At 43.7% G+C, this 20640-nt stretch overlaps 1 protein-coding gene across 1 annotated transcript in view; it reads right to left on the bottom strand.

The window, feature by feature from the left end:
* LOC115205137 (gamma-aminobutyric acid receptor subunit alpha-2) overlaps positions 1–20640 on the bottom strand; it is a 60426-nt gene that overhangs the window by 19224 nt on the left and 20562 nt on the right. The window contains exons 7-8 of the mRNA XM_029770821.1: positions 15197–15340; positions 6524–6676 (exon numbers count right to left, since the gene is read on the bottom strand). Coding sequence (XP_029626681.1) covers positions 6524–6676; positions 15197–15340 — 297 coding nt within the window. The remainder of the gene's footprint in view (positions 1–6523; positions 6677–15196; positions 15341–20640) is intronic.

Genomic DNA, 20640 nt, shown 5'->3' on the forward strand with positions numbered 1-20640 from the left:
AGCAGCAGGCAGGGCGCTATGGCGTCACCCCAGGTGAGCCGGCACCATTCTCACCCAGAGCCCTCTGTTGCCCATATGTTTGTCTATGTCACTTTTTCTGAGTTTTCCCCGCATTCCCAGCATAAGGTGCTCGTCGATTCAGGCGCAGCTGGGAATTTTATTGATAGAGCGTTGGCCCATAGTTTAGGGATCCCCATTGTTCCCGTGGTTGTGCCCTTCCCCGTTCACGCCTTAGATAGTTTACCATTAGGGTCAAGTTTGATCAGGGAGGCCACCGCTCCTCTGGGTATGGTGACGCAGGGGGGGCACAAGGAGAGTTAGTCTCTTCCTTATTGACTCTCCTGCTTTTCCCGTGGTGCTAGGCCTACCCTGGTTAGTTTGTCATGACCCCACTGTTTCTTGGCCACAGAGGGCTTTCATGGGGTGGTCACGGGAGTGCTCGGGGAGGTGTTTAGAGGTTTCCGTTGGTGCTACTATGGTGGAAAGTCCAGACCAGGCCTCCACCGTGCACATTCCCCCTGAATATGCCGATTTGGCTCTCGCCTTCTCTAAAAAGAAGGCGACTCAGCTACCAAACCATCGACGGGGCAATTGTGCGATAAATCTCCTGGTAGACGCTGCACTTCCCAGTAGTCATGTGTATCCCCTCTCACAGGCGGAGACAGAGGCTATGGAAACATATGTCTCCGAATCCCTGCGTCAGCGGTACATTCGGTCCTCCACTTCACCTGTCTCCTCGAGTTTCTTTTTTGTGAAGAAGAAGGAGGGAGGTCTGTGGTATAGTTACCCGCTACCACTCATAGCCACAGCGATTGAGTCAATGCACGGGGCGCGCTTCTTCACTAAACTAGATCTCAGGAGCGCTTACAACCTGGTGCGTATCCGAGAGGGAGACGAGTGGAAGACGGCTTTCAGTACCACCTCAGAGCACTATGAGTACGTCATCATGCCGTACGAGTTGATGAATGCGCCATCAGTCTTCCAAGCCTTTGTAGACGAGATTTTCAGGGACCTGCATGGGCAGGGTGTAGTGGTGTATATTGATGACATTCTGATATACTCCGCTACACGCGCCGAGTATGTGTCCCTGGTGCGCAGGGTGCTTGGTCGCCTGTTGGAGCATGACCTGTACGTCAAGGCTGAGAAATGCTTGGGTATCGCATTTCCACCTCAGGGGTGGAGATGGAGAGTGACCGCGTTTCAGCCGTGCGTAATTGGCCGACTCCCACCACGGTAAAGGAGGTGCAGCGGTTCTTAGGGTTTGCCAACTACTACCGGAGGTTTATCCGAGGTTTTGGTCAGGTTGCGGCTCCCATTACCTCACTGCTGAAGGGGGCCCCGGTGCGTTTGCTCTGGTCGGCTGAGGCGGACAGGGCTTTTAGTCACCTGAGGGCTCTGTTTACCTCGGCTCCCGTGCTGACCCATCCGGATCCCTCTTTGGCGTTCATAGTGGAGGTGGACGCGTCCGAGGTTGGGATAGGAGCTGTGCTCTCTCAGCACTCGGGTACGCCACCGAAGCTCCGCCCCTGCGCCTTCTCGAAAAAGCTCAGCCCGGCGGAGCGAAACTATGACGTGGGGGACCGGTAGCTGTTGGCTGTCGTCAAGGCATTGGAGACATTGGCTTGAGGGGGCTAGACACCCTTTTCTCATCTGGACTGACCACCGCAATCTGGAGTACATCCGGGCATTGAGAAGACTGAACCCTCGCCAGGCAAGGTGGGCCATGTGTTTCACCCATTTTGTGTTTACCCTTTCCTTCCATCACACCTGGTTCCTATTCCATCAATTACATGTTGTGTATTTAACCCTCTGTTCCCCCCCATGTCCTTGTCTGTAATTGTTTCTTGTAGTGCTTGTGCACGGTATGCTGGTTATTACCGGGTTTTGTTTGACCGATTTCATGTATTGTTCTGTTGACGGTTGTTTATGTTTTATTAAACGACACCGTTGTAAATCAGTTTTTGCTCTCCTGCGCTTGACTTCTTTGCCGCCAGTACGCACCTCATTACACCAGCAGCACAGTTAGTCACCAACGCTCTGGATAACATGAAAACAGCCTAACCAGCTCTGCTAGGGCGAGTAAAATGGTCAGAGTTGGGTGTTCTCTCAGTATGTGTCTGGAAGTAGCTAGCAAGCTAGCCAATGTTAGCCAGTTAGCTTGGGTGCTTGACTGCCGGATCAACGTTCGGATTAACACTACTCATCGGCCAGAGCATCCGGTGTGCGCTCTGAATGCGAAACACTCTGAATTTACGAACGGTCAATCTGACAGCACAGTTGCAGTCACCATTGCTCTGGATAACATAACAGCCTAACCAGCTCTGCTAGGGAGAGTAACATTCAGTGAGCTGTTCTCTCTTACTTAGATGTCTGGAAGTAACTAGCAAGTTAACCTGCGTGCTTAACTGCTGTTAAGAGATGGGTGGGGCTAAAGCTTAAGAGGGTGTGAACAATGCTGAATGGGTGTAGACAAAGAATAGTTATTCAATAGTAGTACCAAAATGTTCAAAGGCCATTTTCTCAAAAGTGAGTTTACAAGTTTATCAACTTTCGAAGCAAAATTCCTTTCACATTGTTCATCAACTGTAGAGTATGATATTCCATTTTGTAGCTCTAAAAGTCTCCACTTTTATCCAATTAAAAAAACACAATTTTAAATGTTTCTACATAAGATGGTCGGTCACATTTCATGCGTACAACATCTAAAGACCTGCATCACTATACTGAGAGCTTTTCCATTTCTAAAAATATGTATTTGGGCGTTTTTGGAGCATTTGTTCAGGCTTTTTCACAGCCCTCTTACTGCACAACGAGTATGAAAAAGTGAATCGGTGGTTTCTCAAAAACAAGTGAAATCATAAAAAAAGTGTCTGGATGCCATTTACATCAAACATGAAGTAAAAACATTGTCTCTGCAAATAAGAGATGACACTGTATTTACTCAAATTGTATTTTTAGAACTAAGGTTGAGAATAAATGCTTGAATTTCTTTAACCAATTTTCTTTCTTATCTGCAGAAAAAACATGAATTTGCTACCCACTTCGCCGATGGTATACTATCTGTGGCACTGAAATATGAGGAGACTTAAAGGGACACAGAGAGTAATAAACCAACCAACTCCCCCTTTTCAGAGCAAACCCAATCCTATCTAGAAATGTCCTGATCCTTTAAAGCTGGTTACACAACTACGTCCAATTCTACCGTGAACACATCGGGATGGTTGTTGGCGGTGCTGCATACACACTAACATACAGTACTAACACCCTCAAAAGTGTATGCCAGGCTAGCACAGCCTCCATTCAGTATTACCAAACCAATCTACCAGTAAAGCCTGGAACAGACATTCCACCATAAACGTGATAAAAAAAGGTAACTTTTAAAAGGTCGTTATCACAAAACCTAAATTATTTGTATGTATAATTTGTATTAAGCAGAAAACATGATACTTATCATACAGTAACTGCTAAAATAAACCTATTTTTTCACTAGTTGGAGTTATGTGGCCTTTAGAGTCATACAGCTCCAGGGTACATTTTTAACTGCCATCTTCAGTCAAAAGTTGCTTGCTTTGTTTACATGATTCATTCAGAAAGGTTATTCACACCAGAAGTTGCTGACTTTATTGTGTAATGTGCTTATTCTTTATATAATATATTGTGTTTATCATGTGTGAATGGTAATCATCTCTGCAGTGATATGACTGTGCTGTACATGTTTTCAAATGACCAAATAAAATCTGTCAATCAATGTCTGCCCATGTGTATAGAGCATATTTCTGCAGTCTATGTAGTCCGTGGGGGAATATTAACCCAATGAGCCCCACCGTTGTGCCAGCGTGATTTAGGACTTCTAACCCCTTTTAAACTTTGTATTTGAGCTACATTCTGGGTTGCACCATTGGATTTGTCTATTTCTTCTGATTAACGTGGAGCTGAACTCGAGCGGTGTTTGTGAGACGAGGGCGGATCCCGAAGGGGCTGGGTCTTTTTCACAAAATCGTCTGTAGCATCAGAATGGTTTGAGCTTCTAACTATTAAAAGCTAAGACTCTCACGAACACCCACTTGTAACATGTTTTGCTCTATGAAGCTCACAAGCTACACAGGAGTCATTAGAAGGTCAGGTGTTTTTCTACATAGAAGATCATAGGAAATCCCGGGATAAAGTGTTTATAATACTGTAATAAGGTCACATAGTTGCTGTCACAAACTCCACACAGTTGTCACTGACAGGTTGAATATTAATTTCCCACTGATCAAACAATTTCTGTACTTAGAGAATTCATATAAATTAATTTTAATCAGGATTTGTTAACTTCATCGGGGTAGGGGGCAGTATTTTGACGTCCGGATGAAAAGCGTGCCCGTAGTAAACTGCCTGCTACTCAGGCCCAGAAGGTAGAATATGCATATTATTAGTAGATTTGGATAGAAAACACTCTGAAGTTTCTAAAACTGTTTGAATGATGTCTGTGAGTATAACAGAACTCATATGGCAGGCAAAAACCTGAGAAGAAATCCAACCAGGAAGTGTGGAAATCTGAGGTTTGTAGTTTTTCAAGTGATTCCCTATCCAGTATACAGTGTCAATGGGGTCATTTTGCACTTCCTAAGGCTTCCACTAGATGTCAACAGTCTTTAGAACGTTGTTTCATGCTTCTAATGTGAATGGGGGGAGAATAAGAGCCATTGGAATCAGATGACTGAGAAAATGACATGAGCTCAATCGCACGCACTCACGTGAGAGTTCGCTTTGTTCCTTTTCATTTCTGAAGACAAAGGAATCGTCTGGTTGGAATATTATGGAAGATTTATGATAAAAACATCCTAATGATTGATTCTATACATCGTTTGACATGTTTCTACGAACTGTAATATTACTTTTTTGACTTTTTGTCTGAAATCACTGCGCGAGCACAGTGGATTTGGATTACTCGACTGAACGCACGAACAAAATGGAGGTATTTGGACAAAAATGTGAACTTTATCGAACAAAACAAACATTTATTCTGGAACTGGGATTCCTGGGAGTGCATTCCGATGAAGATCATCAAAGGTAAGTGAATATTTATAATGTAATTTTTGTCATTTCTGTTGACCCCAAAATGGCGGGTATCTGTATGGCTTGTTTTGATATCCGAGCGCTGTACTCAGATTATTGCAAAGTTTGCTTTCGCCGTAAAGCTTTTTTGAAAGAGGAGAAGTGTATCTATAATTCTTTGAATAACAGTTGAATATTTTATCAACGTTTATGATGAGTATTACTGTAAATTGATGTGCTCATTCACCGGAAGTTTTGGGAGGCAAAACATTTCTGAACATTACACGCCGATGTAAAATGGGTTTTGTGGATATAAATATGAACTTTATCGAGCAAAACATACATGTATTGTGTAACATGAAGTCCTATGAGTGCCATCTGATGAAGATCATCAAAGGTTAGTGATTAATTTTAGCTGTATTTCTGGTTTTTGTGACGCCTCTCCTTGCTTGGAAAATGGCTGTGTGGTTTTTCTTGTCTAGGCGCTGTCCTAACATAATCTAATGTTATGTTTCGCCGTAAAGCCTTTTTGAAATCGGACAATGTGGTTAGATTAACGAGAAGTGTATCTTTAAAATGGGATATAATAGTTGTATGTTTGAGAAATTTGAATTATGAGATTTTTGTTGTTTTGAATTTGCCGCCCTGCTATTTCACTGGCTGTTGAATAGTGTGTCCCGCAGGTGGGACGCTAGCGTCCCACATACCCCAGAGAGGTTTTAAGGCAGGCCTTATTTCTTTTGACATTTGTCAACAAAACTCATGAATGCAACTGTTTATGTCTAATTGTTTTGTGTTCTACCTGTAGCCCTGGTTGTCCTGAAAAGAAAATGGTAAAACACTTCATTGTGAGGCTAAATATAAGGGCTGGACATGTAGATAAATGAAAGTCAGATAAATGAAAACGCCTATTTTCGCTGGGGTCTGGCATTGGCAACCAAACAACCCCCTGCTTTTCGTAAACAGGCTAAGTTCTAATCACACTATTAAGCTAGCCCTCCTCTTGGCCCCTAGCACTAAATTCAATTACCTTGCTATGGCAGAACAAACACTCACTTGGCTTTTCAGGCTGTCGCACAGGATCACATTGGAACAAATGTTGCTCATTCATTACACAGTAATACAAACAGCTATACTGCAGAGTGGGTCGGAAAACAGGCAAACGGATACACAGGGCACATCTTCAAGGCTCCTGGCACCACAGAGCAACACTGAACTGCAATTAGGCGGTCTGCATGACATGATAACTTGCCACTACTATGTCACCAATGCAGGACCAAGCCAAAATAAGACCGGGAGGGAGAGAGAAAGAGATATAGTGAGACAGGGTAAGAAGAGGACCAATGCTTGGGTAAGTAAAAAAAAAAATGGTGGGAGAAAGCAGGAGAGATATGGATAGAGCAAAAGGGTTACACAAATCCTCTCAAACTTTTGTGCATATCTCCCTTTGACATCAAAGCAGGATAGGTGGCCCTATACTCACCAAACACAGTCCTAGCTGGCACGGACTCTCTGTTCAGCCAGAAGGACACTTGGGAGAGGATGACAGTCATGATGCATGGTAGATAGGTCTGGATCACAAAGTAGCCAATCTTCCGCTTCAAATGGAAATGTGCCGTCATGACAGTGTATTCGCCTGCAGAGAGAAAGAGTGCTTTATTAACTTATACTGCCCAAACTAGAGTACCACTCTTTAAAGGGTAGCCATATTCATTCACGTACAATTATATTTGTTTTTTCACCAGTTCACATTTATCACTAGGCGAATTCATAATAATATGGATGTGGACACCTTGGGTTTGATATGCAATGTTAGAAAAATGGTGTACTTTTCAGATTTCAAACAAGGCCAATTGAATTAAGCATTGCACAGGGCAACTGTATAACCACATCTGAAAACTAAAGCGCATCCGAGGACATTAAATAATGCCAATGACGCAACAGCATACACGACTTGTAATGGGAGAATATCTAAAAAAGAACCCAAGATTAGAGATGAGTAGAGAAAGATGTGTGTTACCCATGGCAACAGAACAGAGAAATATATCTCATTTGTTGTGATTCTGCAATAAAGGCCTTGATACTGCCACTTGGCAGAAGGAAAGCGTGATTTTTTTTCGGGCTAATCGCAAAATATTTTGTATCCCTGTTATTCAAGAGCACTTACAGTATTGCCTGCTTAAGACCCATTTAGAGGGAGTCTTAATGCTTTCCACAACAGGTGGAAAATGTGGGATCATATGGACCCTTGACTAAGTGCTTGAGGATCTGGCCTATGCAGGTGATCTCGCTATTCTTGCAAGTTGACATCGGGACGTGCAGGAAAAAACTCAGAAGTTGGCAGACTGCACAAATGGCAGGACTCAACATTCAAAAGACAAAAACCATTATGGTGATCACCAAAACCAACATCAACAACCCTGCTGTGGAAGAGGTGGATGAGTTCATTTGTCTTGGGAGAAAGATGACCAAGGATGGCAATTCCATGAGCAACGTGATCACCATATTAAGACCAGTATGGAGAGCCAAGAACATCAGACTATCACTCAAAATCTGCATCTTCTAAAGCAATGTCCTCAGAGGTGGATGGAGGTATGTACGTAACCCTCCTGCCACAGCCAGGGTTGGCAGTGCCAGAGAAATGGATCTCACCCTTCACCCCTGGCTGAAGATGAAGACCACAGATTGGGTTGTTGCTCTTCTGTCCAACGGGGGCGGGTGGAGGTGTGTGGACTTCACTACTTGGCCTCAGCTTGGGGAGGATATAAAGAAGCACAGCCGGATACTGATCCTGGGCCACCAAGGATGGGAAATACTGAAGATACAAATCTCACCCTCCAACCCCGGTGGTGGCCTGGAGACGGTGGTGGTGAGGGACTTGCAATGTTCTAATGCGGCAGATGGGAGGTGGCTAGCCTGCCTTCCCCTATAGCTTGTTAAGTCAGCCACATTTGATGGGGAATGGAGTAGACCAGGGGAAGGATGCCTTCCCAGCAGATGAGCAATACACTCTCATTACAGAATGAGGCAGGAGACATAGGGCAGCGCTGATATAGCCCTCTGTTGGTGTAAATGAAGATGGAGAGCCTGGTTCTAGATCGCTTCAGCCTCCTGTCGGCACTGATGATGCCAGCACGCCTCCACTTGAGATGCACATTTTCATGAATTCATTAAAATGTACAAATATGAACTTTGAGTTATTTTGTCATTTCCGGTCCACTCATTTGCTTTGGAAAACACCCCCGTCCTCTCTGTGACTCAATGTAAAAATAAAATAAAATAATTTTCTAAAACAATTTAGCAGTTATGTTTGTGGCCCGATGCAAGATGTCCCTCACACTCAAGCCTCAGAATACAGTTAGTCGTGCCAAACGACTAAACACTACACACTGACACGGTACTAATGAATGATTAATTTAAACACAATCAGCAAATATGTAGGGGATAGTAAAACGAAGGGATTCAGTGACGGGGGCTCCTCCGTATTTCACTTGGACAACGCTCTTAGTGGCACTTAAGCCCAGGAATTCAATCTTTTAAGCACTGCACTTTCAGACCAGTGGCATATGACTGAATCATTTAGTTGAGATCGTAGGGCTTTCTCCTCAATGAGAACAGATTACAAATTCCCATTGGATGTTAAAACACCCAACAGTAATTTTCTCTACATCGTTGGAATGTTGACTTATGGGTAGTAATGGATAGTGGCACTAAACCCGGGAGTGTGTGATGTCTAAGTGTCACGCCCTGACCATAGAGAGCCCTTGGTTCTCTATGGTGTAGTAGGTCAGGGCGTGACTAGGGGGTGTTCTAGTTTATATTTTCTATGTTGGTGTTTTTGTATGGTTCCAATTAGAGGCAGCTGGTAATCGTTGCCTCTAATTGGGGATCATATTTAGGTAGCCATTTCTCCCACTTGTGTTTGTAGGATATTGTGTGTTTGTGTTAGTGTGTTTGGGCACCACGTCTTCACGTTCTCTGTAAGTTTTGTGGTTTTGTTTCTAGTTTCACTTTGTATAAAAAAGATGTGGAACTCAATGCACGCTGCCCCTTGGTCTGCTCATTTTGAAGTGCGTGACAGAATATTCCACCACGCAAGGACCAAGCAGCGTGCCATGGAGGAGAAGGTGTTTTGGACATGGGAGGAAATCATGGGAGGACACGAGACCCTTCCTTGGTGGGAGTCGCCATGGAGCAGCGACGACGCCGGGGACCACAGCCACAGAAACCCCAAGATTTCTTTTGGGGGGGGGGGCACATGGAACTGGTGGCCGAGCAGCGGAGAGTGCCAGAACCTGTTTGGGAGTCGGAGGAGGAATTCGATGAAAGATTCCGGAGAGAGGTGGTAGCGATGAGAGTGCTGCAGCACAGTGCACCTCCCCAGTCCGGTACCTCCTGTGCCTGCTCCCCACACTCGCCCTGAAGTGCGTGTCACCAGTCCGGTGCCACCTGTGCCGGCGCCTCCCCAGTCCGGTACGTCCTGTGCCAGCTCCCCGCACTCGCCCTGAAGTGCGTGTCACCAGTCCGGTACCACCTGTGCCGGCTCCACGCACCAGGCCTCCGGTGCGCCTCCCCAGTCCGGTACGTCCTGTGCCAGCTCCCCGCACTCGCCCTGAAGTGCGTGTCACCAGTCCGGTACCACCTGTGCCGGCTCCACGCACCAGGCCTCCGGTGCGCCTCCCCAGTCCGGTACGTCCTGTGCCAGCTCCCCGCACTCACCCTGAAGTGCATGTCACCAGTCCGGTGCCACCTGTGCCGGCTCCACACACCAGGCCTCCGGTGCACCTCCCCAGTCCAGTACGTCCTGTGCCAGCTCCCCGCACTCGCCCTGAAGTGCGTGTCACCAGTCCGGTACCACCTGTGCCGGCTCCACGCACCAGGCCTCCAGTGCGCCTCCACAGCCCGGTACGTCCTGTGCCTGCTCCCCGCACTCGCCCTGAAATGCGTGTCATTAGTCTGGTGAAACCTGTGCCGGCTCCACGCACTAGGCCTCCAGTGCGCCTCCCCAGTCCAGAACCTCCGGCGACGGTCCACGGTCCGGAACCTCCAGCGACGGTCCACGGTCCAGAACCTCCAGCGACGGTCCACGGTCCGGAACCTCCAGCGACGGTCCACGGTCCGGAACCTCCAGCGACGGTCAACGGTCCGGAGCCTTCTGTGACGGTCAACGGCCCGGAGCTCCCTGTGGCGGTGTCCAGTCCCGCTCCATGTCGGGAGCCTTCTTCTGCGCCGATGCCCAGTCCAGGCACGGCATCCAGTCCCGCTCCAGGGCAGGAGCCTTCCTCTGCGCCGGTGGCCAGTCCAGGCACGGCATCCAGTCCCGCTCCATGGCAGGAGCCTTCCATTGCGCCGGTGCCCAGTCCAGGCACGGCGTCCAACCCAGCTCCATGACCGGAGCCCTCCTTTGCGCCGTGCCTGCTTCAGCACGGCGCAATGGCTGGATCCGGGGTCTGGGCGGGGGCTATGACCTGCACTGGAGCCGCCACCGACACTAATCACCCACCCTACCCTCCCCATTTGGTTTTAGGTTTTGCGGCCGGAGTCCGCACCTTTGGGGGGGGGGGGGTTACTGTCATGCCCTGACCATAGAGAGCTTTTGGTTCTCTATGGTGTAGTAGGTCAGGGCGTGACTAGGGGGTGTTCTAGTTTATATTTTCTATGTTGGTGTTTTTGTATGGTTCCCAATTAGAGGCAGCTGGTAATCGTTGCCTCTAATTGGGGATCATATTTAGGTAGCCATTTCTCCCACTTGTGTTTGTGGGATATTGTGTGTTTGTGTTAGTGTGTTTGGGCACTACGTCTTCACGTTCTTTGTAAGTTTTGTGGTTTTGTTTTTAGTTTCACTTTGTATTAAAAAGATGTGGAACTCAATGCACGCTGCCCCTTGGTCTGCTCATTTTGAAGTATGTGACACTAAGTGAAGGGGAAGAAGAAGAAGGGAAGGAAGGAGGGGGAAAAGGAGGGATGACAGAGGAGGGATGACAGAGGAGGAGAATAGATCCACGCTGCATAGAACCAGACTGACCTGGTCATGAAGATCCTCGAGAGTGTTTCAAACATGTAATGACTTGTGTGACGAGAGTGCTCCCCAGAGACGCATGCAGAGACATGCAGAGGGAGGGCAGATACTAATCATTGAAGACCACTACATTGGCCACCGTATTGATCCGTTTTGCTGCCAAAGGTCATGGTGACAAGACAATACATGCCATGCCACATAGCTGGAGCGTATCCCGCATTTCTCTGAGGTTTCTCTATGGCTTCTCTGTGGCTATAAATAACTATTATTCTGTATTTTCCTAGGAGCTTTTGGCATTAGTATATTTTGCTTTTATTTCAATGGTGGAGCTCAGTCAAGAAATGTAATGTAATAAAAAATAAATAATTCCACGGTGCCTTCTGCTTTCCCTTTAGGGGTGTTACACATATTTTGTAACACCCCTAAAATCAGATGAAAAACTGCATTTCGAAAGGTCAAAATGCTCAATATTGACAAACAACCTGTTCGCCATACAGCTAAAACGAGCCTGTCTGTCTCTTGGTGGAGTGTATGTGTCACTGTTGGATGGCTCTCCTTACGCTAAGGACTCCCCTCCAAACCCTTTGTTGACAGCTTTTTTTTCTCCATCTGTTCCTATACACAGACTTTTCCTTCCCTTTTTTACTGTGTGTTTGTTTCACAGCCCAGAACACAGCATTTCTTCCCCGTTTATCGCTCTGGTGCACTTCTGTGAGACAAGGCTCCTCTTGTGACTTACGATGGCTCCAAAATAAGACCAGCAGCAGCAGTACAGCTCAGGAATAAGGAGGCGGCCCTCCTTTCAGAACGGAGCTCCCCTGTGTGTCTGAGTGAATGGCAGCTCCTACAGCTGTGCTTCTGCTTCCTCTCCAACCGACAGAGTAGAACAGGAGTGTTCCCCTCTTGCCTCCCGTAGGAGGCTGCGCACCTGTGTCTCCGAAGCCTTTATAGTCCGATTGGTCCAAAGTAAAGTGGAGAGTCTCTTATTTCAACAGTCAAAGCAGAATCGGTTGTTGTTTTGTGCAGTTGGTTCCCTAGTCAGACTAGTCGCAGCTCTTACAAATAAGCTCATCAGACATGCAGTTACTGTATCTCCAGCTGAGAGGACTGTGTCAGTATGATAGGACAGGGACTGAACATTCTTTCAGCCTCTGTTATCCACAGGCTGGGTCAACTAATAGTGTTTAGAAACCTGGGTTTCTAGTACTCTTGGGGAGACTTGGCCTATCCACAGTGGGGTCTTTGGAGGATTTCACAAGAATCTAGGCCTAGTTCTTGGTTGCAAAAGAGGGGGTTCTTTGGGATGAGTGAGATGTAATTGGGGGATTTAGTAACCAAAACGGGTTGAGAACCACTGAACAAACATATGCAGCCAGCAGTGACAAGCACTAAACGTTGGCCAACTACAAAGTGATGTTGAATAAATTCCTATACTGTCCTTCACGGGTACTCTGATTTAGTTTATTTTCACTTTGTTGCATTTGGTGGCAGCGATGGGATCCAGGCCTGCAGGGGGAGCATGTGCTTATCTAATTGAGTGGATAACCAAGTGAAATACCGTTTTTTTTTTCTTCTTTTTTTCGCTTTGGTAGTCTTTTCACAAGTATGTGGGAAAATTTCACAACTCAGTACAAAACTCAAAACAGATTATCAAAAAGGCAATTTAAAAAAAAACGTTAAGCACATTTCAAATCACTAAGTACAACACACAAAATCACACAGTAACTTTTTCAGCAAACCTAATCAGTGTTACATCTAGAAATACCTTTCATATAAAGTAATTGCCTTTCACAATGCAATGCTCACAATACTTTTTATATGATTCTCTTGTCATTTGTTTAAATACATTTGACCATCCCTTAATCCATCTGCGCTTAATGGTTAATCACTTAACCGTTTGGTAAACCTATAGATTTTAAACTGGTTTGTCTACTATATATGGATTTTGAGAACTACAGACATAAAATATGTGTTTGTAAAGTATAAACATCTAAATGACATGTATGATACATAATAACCATACCTGATTACTACTCGTTATTGCTAATTGATTTCACATAGTGGTAACCACAATTGGTGACCATATAAAACGGTGTGTGTACACTTGCACTTTCTTTCAACATGGAGCAGGATAGACAGCAAGGGAGAGGAAGAAATCAAAGAGCTTATGGACAAGCGGCCCGTCAGAGCGGTGGGCATAGGTACCATCAAAGAGGTCAAAGAGGTGGGCATGGGCCCCATCAAAGGGGTCAAAGACGTAGACATCAGAGAGAGCGAGGCAGAGAACAGGGAACTGTTGTGTCTAATGAAGTCCGGGCCATCATCGCTGACCATGTTGTAAACAGAGGCCTTACCACGGCAAAGGCTGCCAGATTAGTTCACCCCAATCTGAAAAGATCGACCGTCAATTTGATTATGAGAACACGTCGCCAAGAAAACTGTTAAGTCTGCAGGATATGTACTATGCTTTACCATTACATTTACAGTAAATTACATATTGTAATGCATGTAAATTCACAAAACATATTACAGTATTCTTACAGTGTGATCTACTTACTGACAGTATACTCTGTTCTACCATCAGAATTGACAGAAAACCCCATAGTGGTGGCCGTGGCCGTGTGCTGACCGACCAGCAGGAGTGGGCAGTGGTGGAAATAGTGAGGGCCAGGAATGAAATAAGACTGTCTGAAATAAAGCAGGCCATTGAGGAGAACGATGACACCTTTGCCAATGTGGCGTCCATCAGCCTACCAACAATCGCCCGCCTTTTGAAGAGGCACCAGGTATCTCTGAAATACATTTACTTGGTGCCTTTTGAGAGAAGCAACGACTGGGTGAAACATCTGCGGGCCGAGTATGTTCAGGTACAACACTATATACTACTGTATTACTGTTACTATTAATGCACATGCTACTTCACAATATCATATTGGAACTATACTGTAAAAATATCTAACCAAAATATATTTTTAGAGGGTGATGGTGCTTGATGCTGCTGTGAACCATTACAAGTATATCTTTGTTGATGAAGCGGGCTTCAACCTGGCCAAAATTCGACCCTGTGAGTGGAACCTCATCGTCCAACGAGCGATCGTCCAAGTGCCTGGACAACGTGGGGGAAACATCTCCATGAGCGACACAATCTCTGAAGATGGTGTGGTTGGACGTAGGCCATTACTTGGATTCTACAACGCTGCACAACTCATTGTGTTTCTCAATTGAATTGGTCTGTCATGTCACAGTGAAGGGGTCACCTATGTCATTGTCTGGGACAATGTCTGGTTCCATCATGCAGAGGTGGTTCAGGCATGGTTTCGGGCCCAACCCCAATTCCCCGATTCGTGACCCTATACCTGCCCCCATACTCTCATTTGTTTTCAGCATGGTGGAAGGTGTACGAAAGCCATCCCCATGAGCGCGCCACCCTCCTTCTGGCCATGGATGAGGCATGCAACGACATCAATGCAAGCTTGGTGCATGAACAATGAGGACATTCATTGTGATGTGGATGAGATTTTATGGCCAAATGTTTAAGACGGGCTTGATGCAAATTAATGAGTGCTAAACATTGTTTTATTTTGATTCATTACATTTTTAAAATGTAATTTCTTATTCATTTTTTGTTGTAGCATGAACGATTGTAGAGGATGTCTTCATTGATCACACCTTTGATTACACATCGGATAGATATTATGGGAAATATAGATTATCTGTACATTTTGTTGGGTAATTTAAGTGTATGTGAAAACCGTAATCTACTGTAATTTACAGTACTGTAGCATATTACTTTCAACACTTCTAAGGATGTTTTCAAACACGTACTATCTTCCATTGTTTGCTTTTGGATTAACTTGTCGTTAAAACGACTAAATCGAAAATATATCATTATGTTGTGTTTTGGGATTAAACCAATATTCTTATTGCATTTCACAAATTTATATTTTGAATCAATGGTTGTGTGGTGATGTTTACAATCCAAATGAATGCACACTGACAGGTTTAGAATGAAAGACTGGCTGCGTTACAAGTGTGACCAGTTTGGAGTTTTGTACTAAGAGTTGTGAAAATGTACCACATACGTGTGGAAATAGTACCAAAGCGATTTTAAAAAAAACGGTAATATCCTGAGTTTACCTGTGCTGGACTTGATGGTTTCTTGGCCTACTGTTTGGCCGAGCAGGTCGTACTGGTTCAAACGGGAGCTCTCTCCTTCCACCACCACAGAATCGGCAGGCTTACTGGTCCAAACGTAAGTAACCTCTGACATTGTATAGGCATCTAAGATCACAAAAAGAGTAAGGGTAACACCACATCAGTGTGGCATTTGAAAATAGGGCAGTGATTCATTGTCATTTCTGATCATTTAAGAGAAACGTGTATATTACGTCACTGAACTGTTTAAGGGTTGTATAATTTCCGACAAAAAATCTACTCCAGATGCTTATCTCAATGACTGTTGTACATTTTGTTCTCGTTACATTTTGTTAGGCAACTGAACGAAAATGACTATTGACTTAAGAAATGAACACCTAGTATAAATTATATAGGATCCAAATCACACCATATTAGTGTGTATATAATATACAGTACCAGTCAAAAGTTTAGACACCTGCTCATTCAAGAGTGTGCAAAGCTGTCATCAAGGCAAAGGGTGGCTACTTTGAATAATCTAAAATCTAAAATATATTTTGATTTGTTTAACACTTTTTTGGTTACAACATGATTCCATACGTGTTAATTCACAGTTTTGATATCTCCACTATTATTATACAATGTAGAAAATAGTAAATATAAAGAAAAACCCCTGAATAGGTAGGCGTGTCCAAACTTTAGATAGGTACTGTATATACTGAGTATACAAAACATTAAGAACACCTGCTCTTTCCATGACATTGACTGACCAGGTGAATCCAGGTGAAAGCTATGATCCCTTATTGATGTCACTTGTTCAATCCACTTCAGTCAGTGTAGGTGAAGGGGAGGAGACAGGTTAAAAAAGGACTTGAGACAATTGAGACATGGATCGTGTATGTGTGCCATTCAGAGGGTGAATAGGCAAGACAAAATATTTAAGTGCTTTTGAACGGGGTATGGTAGTAGGTGTCGAGGTTCTGGTTTGTGTCAAGAACTGCAACGCTGCTTGACAGTTTCCCGTGTGTGTCAAGAATGGTCCACCACCCAAAGGACACCCAGCCAACTTGACACAACTGTGGGAAGCATTGGAGTCAACATGAGCCAGCATCCCTGTGGAATGCCTTCGACACCTTGAAGAGTCCATGCCCTGACAAATTGAGGTTGTTCTGAGGGCAAAAGGGGTTGCAACTCAATGTTAGGAAGGTGTACCTAATGTTTGGTATATATACTCAGTGTGTATAGAAATGTCTTATCCTCTTGATATCTGTGTCTCTGTATAAAACACCCACGATAAGGAAGATGTGATGGTTTTGGCAGAAAGCCCCTTCTGCCAAAGCCATCGCATCTTCCTAATCGTGGGTGTTTTATACAGAGACACAGATATCAAGAGGATAACACATTTCATATAGTAAACATTGACAAACAGTGAGTCATCAATGCCATTAGGGAATCATATTCTCTCCCTGCGAGTCTTGCTGCACCATGAAAACACTTAACATATTAATTCATCTTGACATTTAAAGTAAGGCTTGTATTATTAATTGGTTATTGGCAATGGATGAGTTTCCCCCTATAGTCGATTGACGCAGCCATGCGTCAATCAATAAACATAATACAAAAATCCCCATCAAAATCCGTCTGTTTAAGTTAGAGATAGGCGGATGTGCAGGATTGAACCTATGTCGGCCTTCCACATCTGCAGTGGAAAGTGGCAGAGCTACAGTGCTGTTTGGCAGACTAAGAGGCATCCTGAAAATCGGTCTTCTCACAAACAAACGTCTGCAGCGTCTGAACGGTTTGGCCCACAAGCCCCACGGGACTCGTCTTAAGTCGGTACCGCCGATTTGACAACTTCTGTCTATAGCATCCATTATGGAAAGGGAAGACACTCACGAACACAATGGTGTTCTACGAAACCCACAAGTGTCTCAATGTAACTCAGTACTGGTTTCTAAAATGAATGGAAGTATGGACATACACTAAAAAACCTTTATGATTTATTTTTTGACTGTCTGTTTTGCCATTTATGAATGTGTTATTCAATGCGTTTCTATGGGCTACAGCAGTAAAAGACAAATTCAATATTGTATCAAATTGTATATTTTTTTTAAACCTGCATGGGGCCTAAAATAAAAAATCTAATAGCTAAATGATCCATGGTATGACCATCTTAAAACTATTTCATATGTTAGCTTAGTAGAACCCCCCCCCCCTCCCACAGGCTTAGGCTTTTAGATTTTAGGGGTTAATAGGTCAAACATTTTACAGCCAGTGGATGGCTTGCAGTGTACTTCACAATATGCAATGTCACATACTGAATCACTAAGCTTTTTTTTTGTTGCTTTTAAGGGCTGAAGCATTTGGCCCCATTTCTTTGTTATGTTTATCGAAACAATTCAACACCCTTAGCGGTTATGCAATGATTATTGCTGTAACTGGCGGAAGTTTGTAGCAGCAGAAACCAAATCTATTCTTATCCTTGTGTCTTTCCTGGTCTTGATTCTCCTGTTTGTTTGTTATGGTGTGGGATTTTATAAAGGGTTTAGGCTCAAATCAAATGAAGTAAAGAAATGATATTCTGCCTCTTGGAAATGACAAAATGTGATGGTGTTGTTGACATGGAGGAGAGCGAGGAGCAGCGCTGAATGACACCAAAAACAAAGGTCACAGTGGTGATTCATTCAAAGCTGGTGGCCGCAACTACAGTACCAGTCAAAAGTTTGGACACACCTACAGTACTCATTGCAAGGATTTTCTTTATTTTGACTATTTTCTACATTGTACAATAATAGTGAAGACATCAAAACTATGAAATAGCACATATGGAATCATGTAGTAACCAAAAAAGTGTTAAACAAATCAAAATATATTTTCTATTCGAGATTCTTCAAAGTAGCCACCCTTTGCCTTGATGACAGCATTGCACACGCTTAGCATTCTCTCAACCAGCTTCATGAGGTAGTCACCTGGAATGCATTCCAGGTAACAGGTTTGCCTTGTTAAAAGTTAATTTGTGGAATTTCTTTCCTTCTTAATGTGTTTGAGCCAATCAGTTGTGTTGTGACAAGGTATGGATGGTATACAGAAGATAGCCCTATTTGACAAAAGACCAAGTCCATATTATGGCAAGAACAGCTCAAATAAGCAAAGAGAAACAACAGTCCATTACTACCTTAAGACATGAAGGTCAGTCAATACAAAAAATGTCAAGAACTTTGAAAGTTTCTTCAAGTGCAGTCGCAAAAACCATCAAGCGCTATGATGAAACTGGCTCACAAGGACCGCCACAGAAAAGGAAGACCCAGAGTTACCACTACTGCAGCGGATACGTTCATTAGAGTTAACTGCACCTCAGATTGCAGCCAAAATAAATGCTTCACAGAGATCAAGTAACAGACACATCTCAACATCAACTGTTCAGAGGAGACTGTGTGAATCACGCCTTCATGGTCTAATTGCTGCAAAGAAACCACTACTAAAGGACACCAATAATAAGAAGAGACTTGCTTGGGCCAAGAAACACAAGCACTGGACATTAGAACGGTAAAAATCTGTCCTTTGGTCTGATGAGTCCAATTTTAGATTTTTGGTTCCAACCGCCGTGTCTTTGTAGGTGAACGGATGATCTCCGCATGCTGGTGATCATCCATTCTGGTGACACTGTCAGTGATTTATTTAGAATTCAAGGCAGACTTAACCAGCATGGCTACCACAGCATTCTGCAGCCATACGCCATCCCATCTGGTTTGCGCTAGGTGGGACTGTCATTTGTTTTTCTACAGGACAATGACCCAACACACCTTCAGGCTGTGTAAGGGATATTTGACCAAGAAGGAGAGTGATGGAGTCCTGCGTCAGATGACCTGGCCTCCACATTCACCCAACCTCAACCCAACTGAGATGGTTTGGGATGAGTTGGACCGCAGAGTGAAGAAATAGCAGCCAACAAGTGCTCAGCATATGTGGGAACTCCTTCAAGACTGTTGGAAAAGCATTCCAGGTGAAGCTAGTTGAGATAATGCCAAGATTGTGCAAAGTTGCTACTTTGAAGAATCTCAAATATAAAATATATTTTGATTTGTTTAACATTTTTGGTTACTACATGATTCCATATGTGTTATTTCATAGTTTTGATGTCTTCACTATTATTCTACAATGTAGACAATAGTATAAAGAAAGAAAACCCTGCAATGAGTAGGTGTGTCCAAACTTTTGACTGGTACTGTACATTTATGCTATTGATTTGAAATTCTGCAGGATCAAATCTCTTGAGATGCATCATCTCGTTTTCAAGTGTCCAAATGAAAAACACTAAACAAAAAAAACTATACTTAGTAACAAGAATAATATGGCAACTACTGTCTAATAATTATACAAATGAAATAATCATAATAAAAAAACTACAAATAGGCCTACAACTAATAAAAATACTGCTACAACTACTGATACAACTAATAAAATTAACTACTTATATACTGTATACATACATATATTCATACAACCTTGACTTATTCCACATTTTGTTGTGTCTCACCCATCGGCATACAATACCCCACTTATTGAAATTGAAATCTCATTTACAGAAGTATTCACAACCCTGAGTCAACACATGTTCGAATCACCTTTGGCAGCGATTACAGCTGTGAGTCTTTCTGGGTAAGCCTCTAAGAGCTTTGCACGTCTGAATTGTACAATATTTGCACATTATCCTTTTTAAAATTCTTCAAGCTCTGTCAAGTTGGTTGTTGATCATTGCTAGTCAGCCACTTTCAAGTCTTGCCATAGATTTTCAAGCCAATTTAAGTCAAAACTGTAACTCGGACACTCGGGGAACATTCAAAGTCATCTTGGTAATATAACGAGCGCGTTGAGAGTCGGGAAGCAAGTACAGGGAGTGAGTGTTTTAATAAATAAACAAAACAATAAACACGAAACACAACGCAACGACATGAAACAGAGTCAATAACACCTGAGGAAAGAACCAAGGGGAGTGACAGATATGTGTAAGGTTCTGCTTTTCTTTTCTTAGTCAACCTTGTGTTCTTTTTCTTTGTGTTCTTGAACGTAGCCCTGTTTCTTTGTGTTCTGGAACATAGCCCTGTCTTTCATTTTTGTTCATTGATTTCACCTGTGTTCGTTTCACACCTGGTCTCATCGCTCCCTATTTAGTTCAGTTCTTTCTGTTTGTATGGTTGTGGGGTATTGTTTTCTGTAATGAATGCTCAGGGAGAAAAAGGTGTAGATTTATGCGCAGAGCGTGGCAGATGTTAATTAAGCCTTTGCAGAAGGCAGGAATCGTGGTCACAGGCAGGCAATAGTCAAACACAGGTAGTCAGTCAAAAACAAACATACCTCACAACCATAAAAAAAACTGAAAGAACTAAATAAGGAGCTGATGAGACCAGGTGAGTAACTAACACAGGTGAAATCAATGAACAAAAATG

Source organism: Salmo trutta, chromosome 13 (genome assembly GCF_901001165.1).
Source record: "Salmo trutta chromosome 13, fSalTru1.1, whole genome shotgun sequence".
Lineage (NCBI taxonomy): Eukaryota > Metazoa > Chordata > Actinopteri > Salmoniformes > Salmonidae > Salmo > Salmo trutta.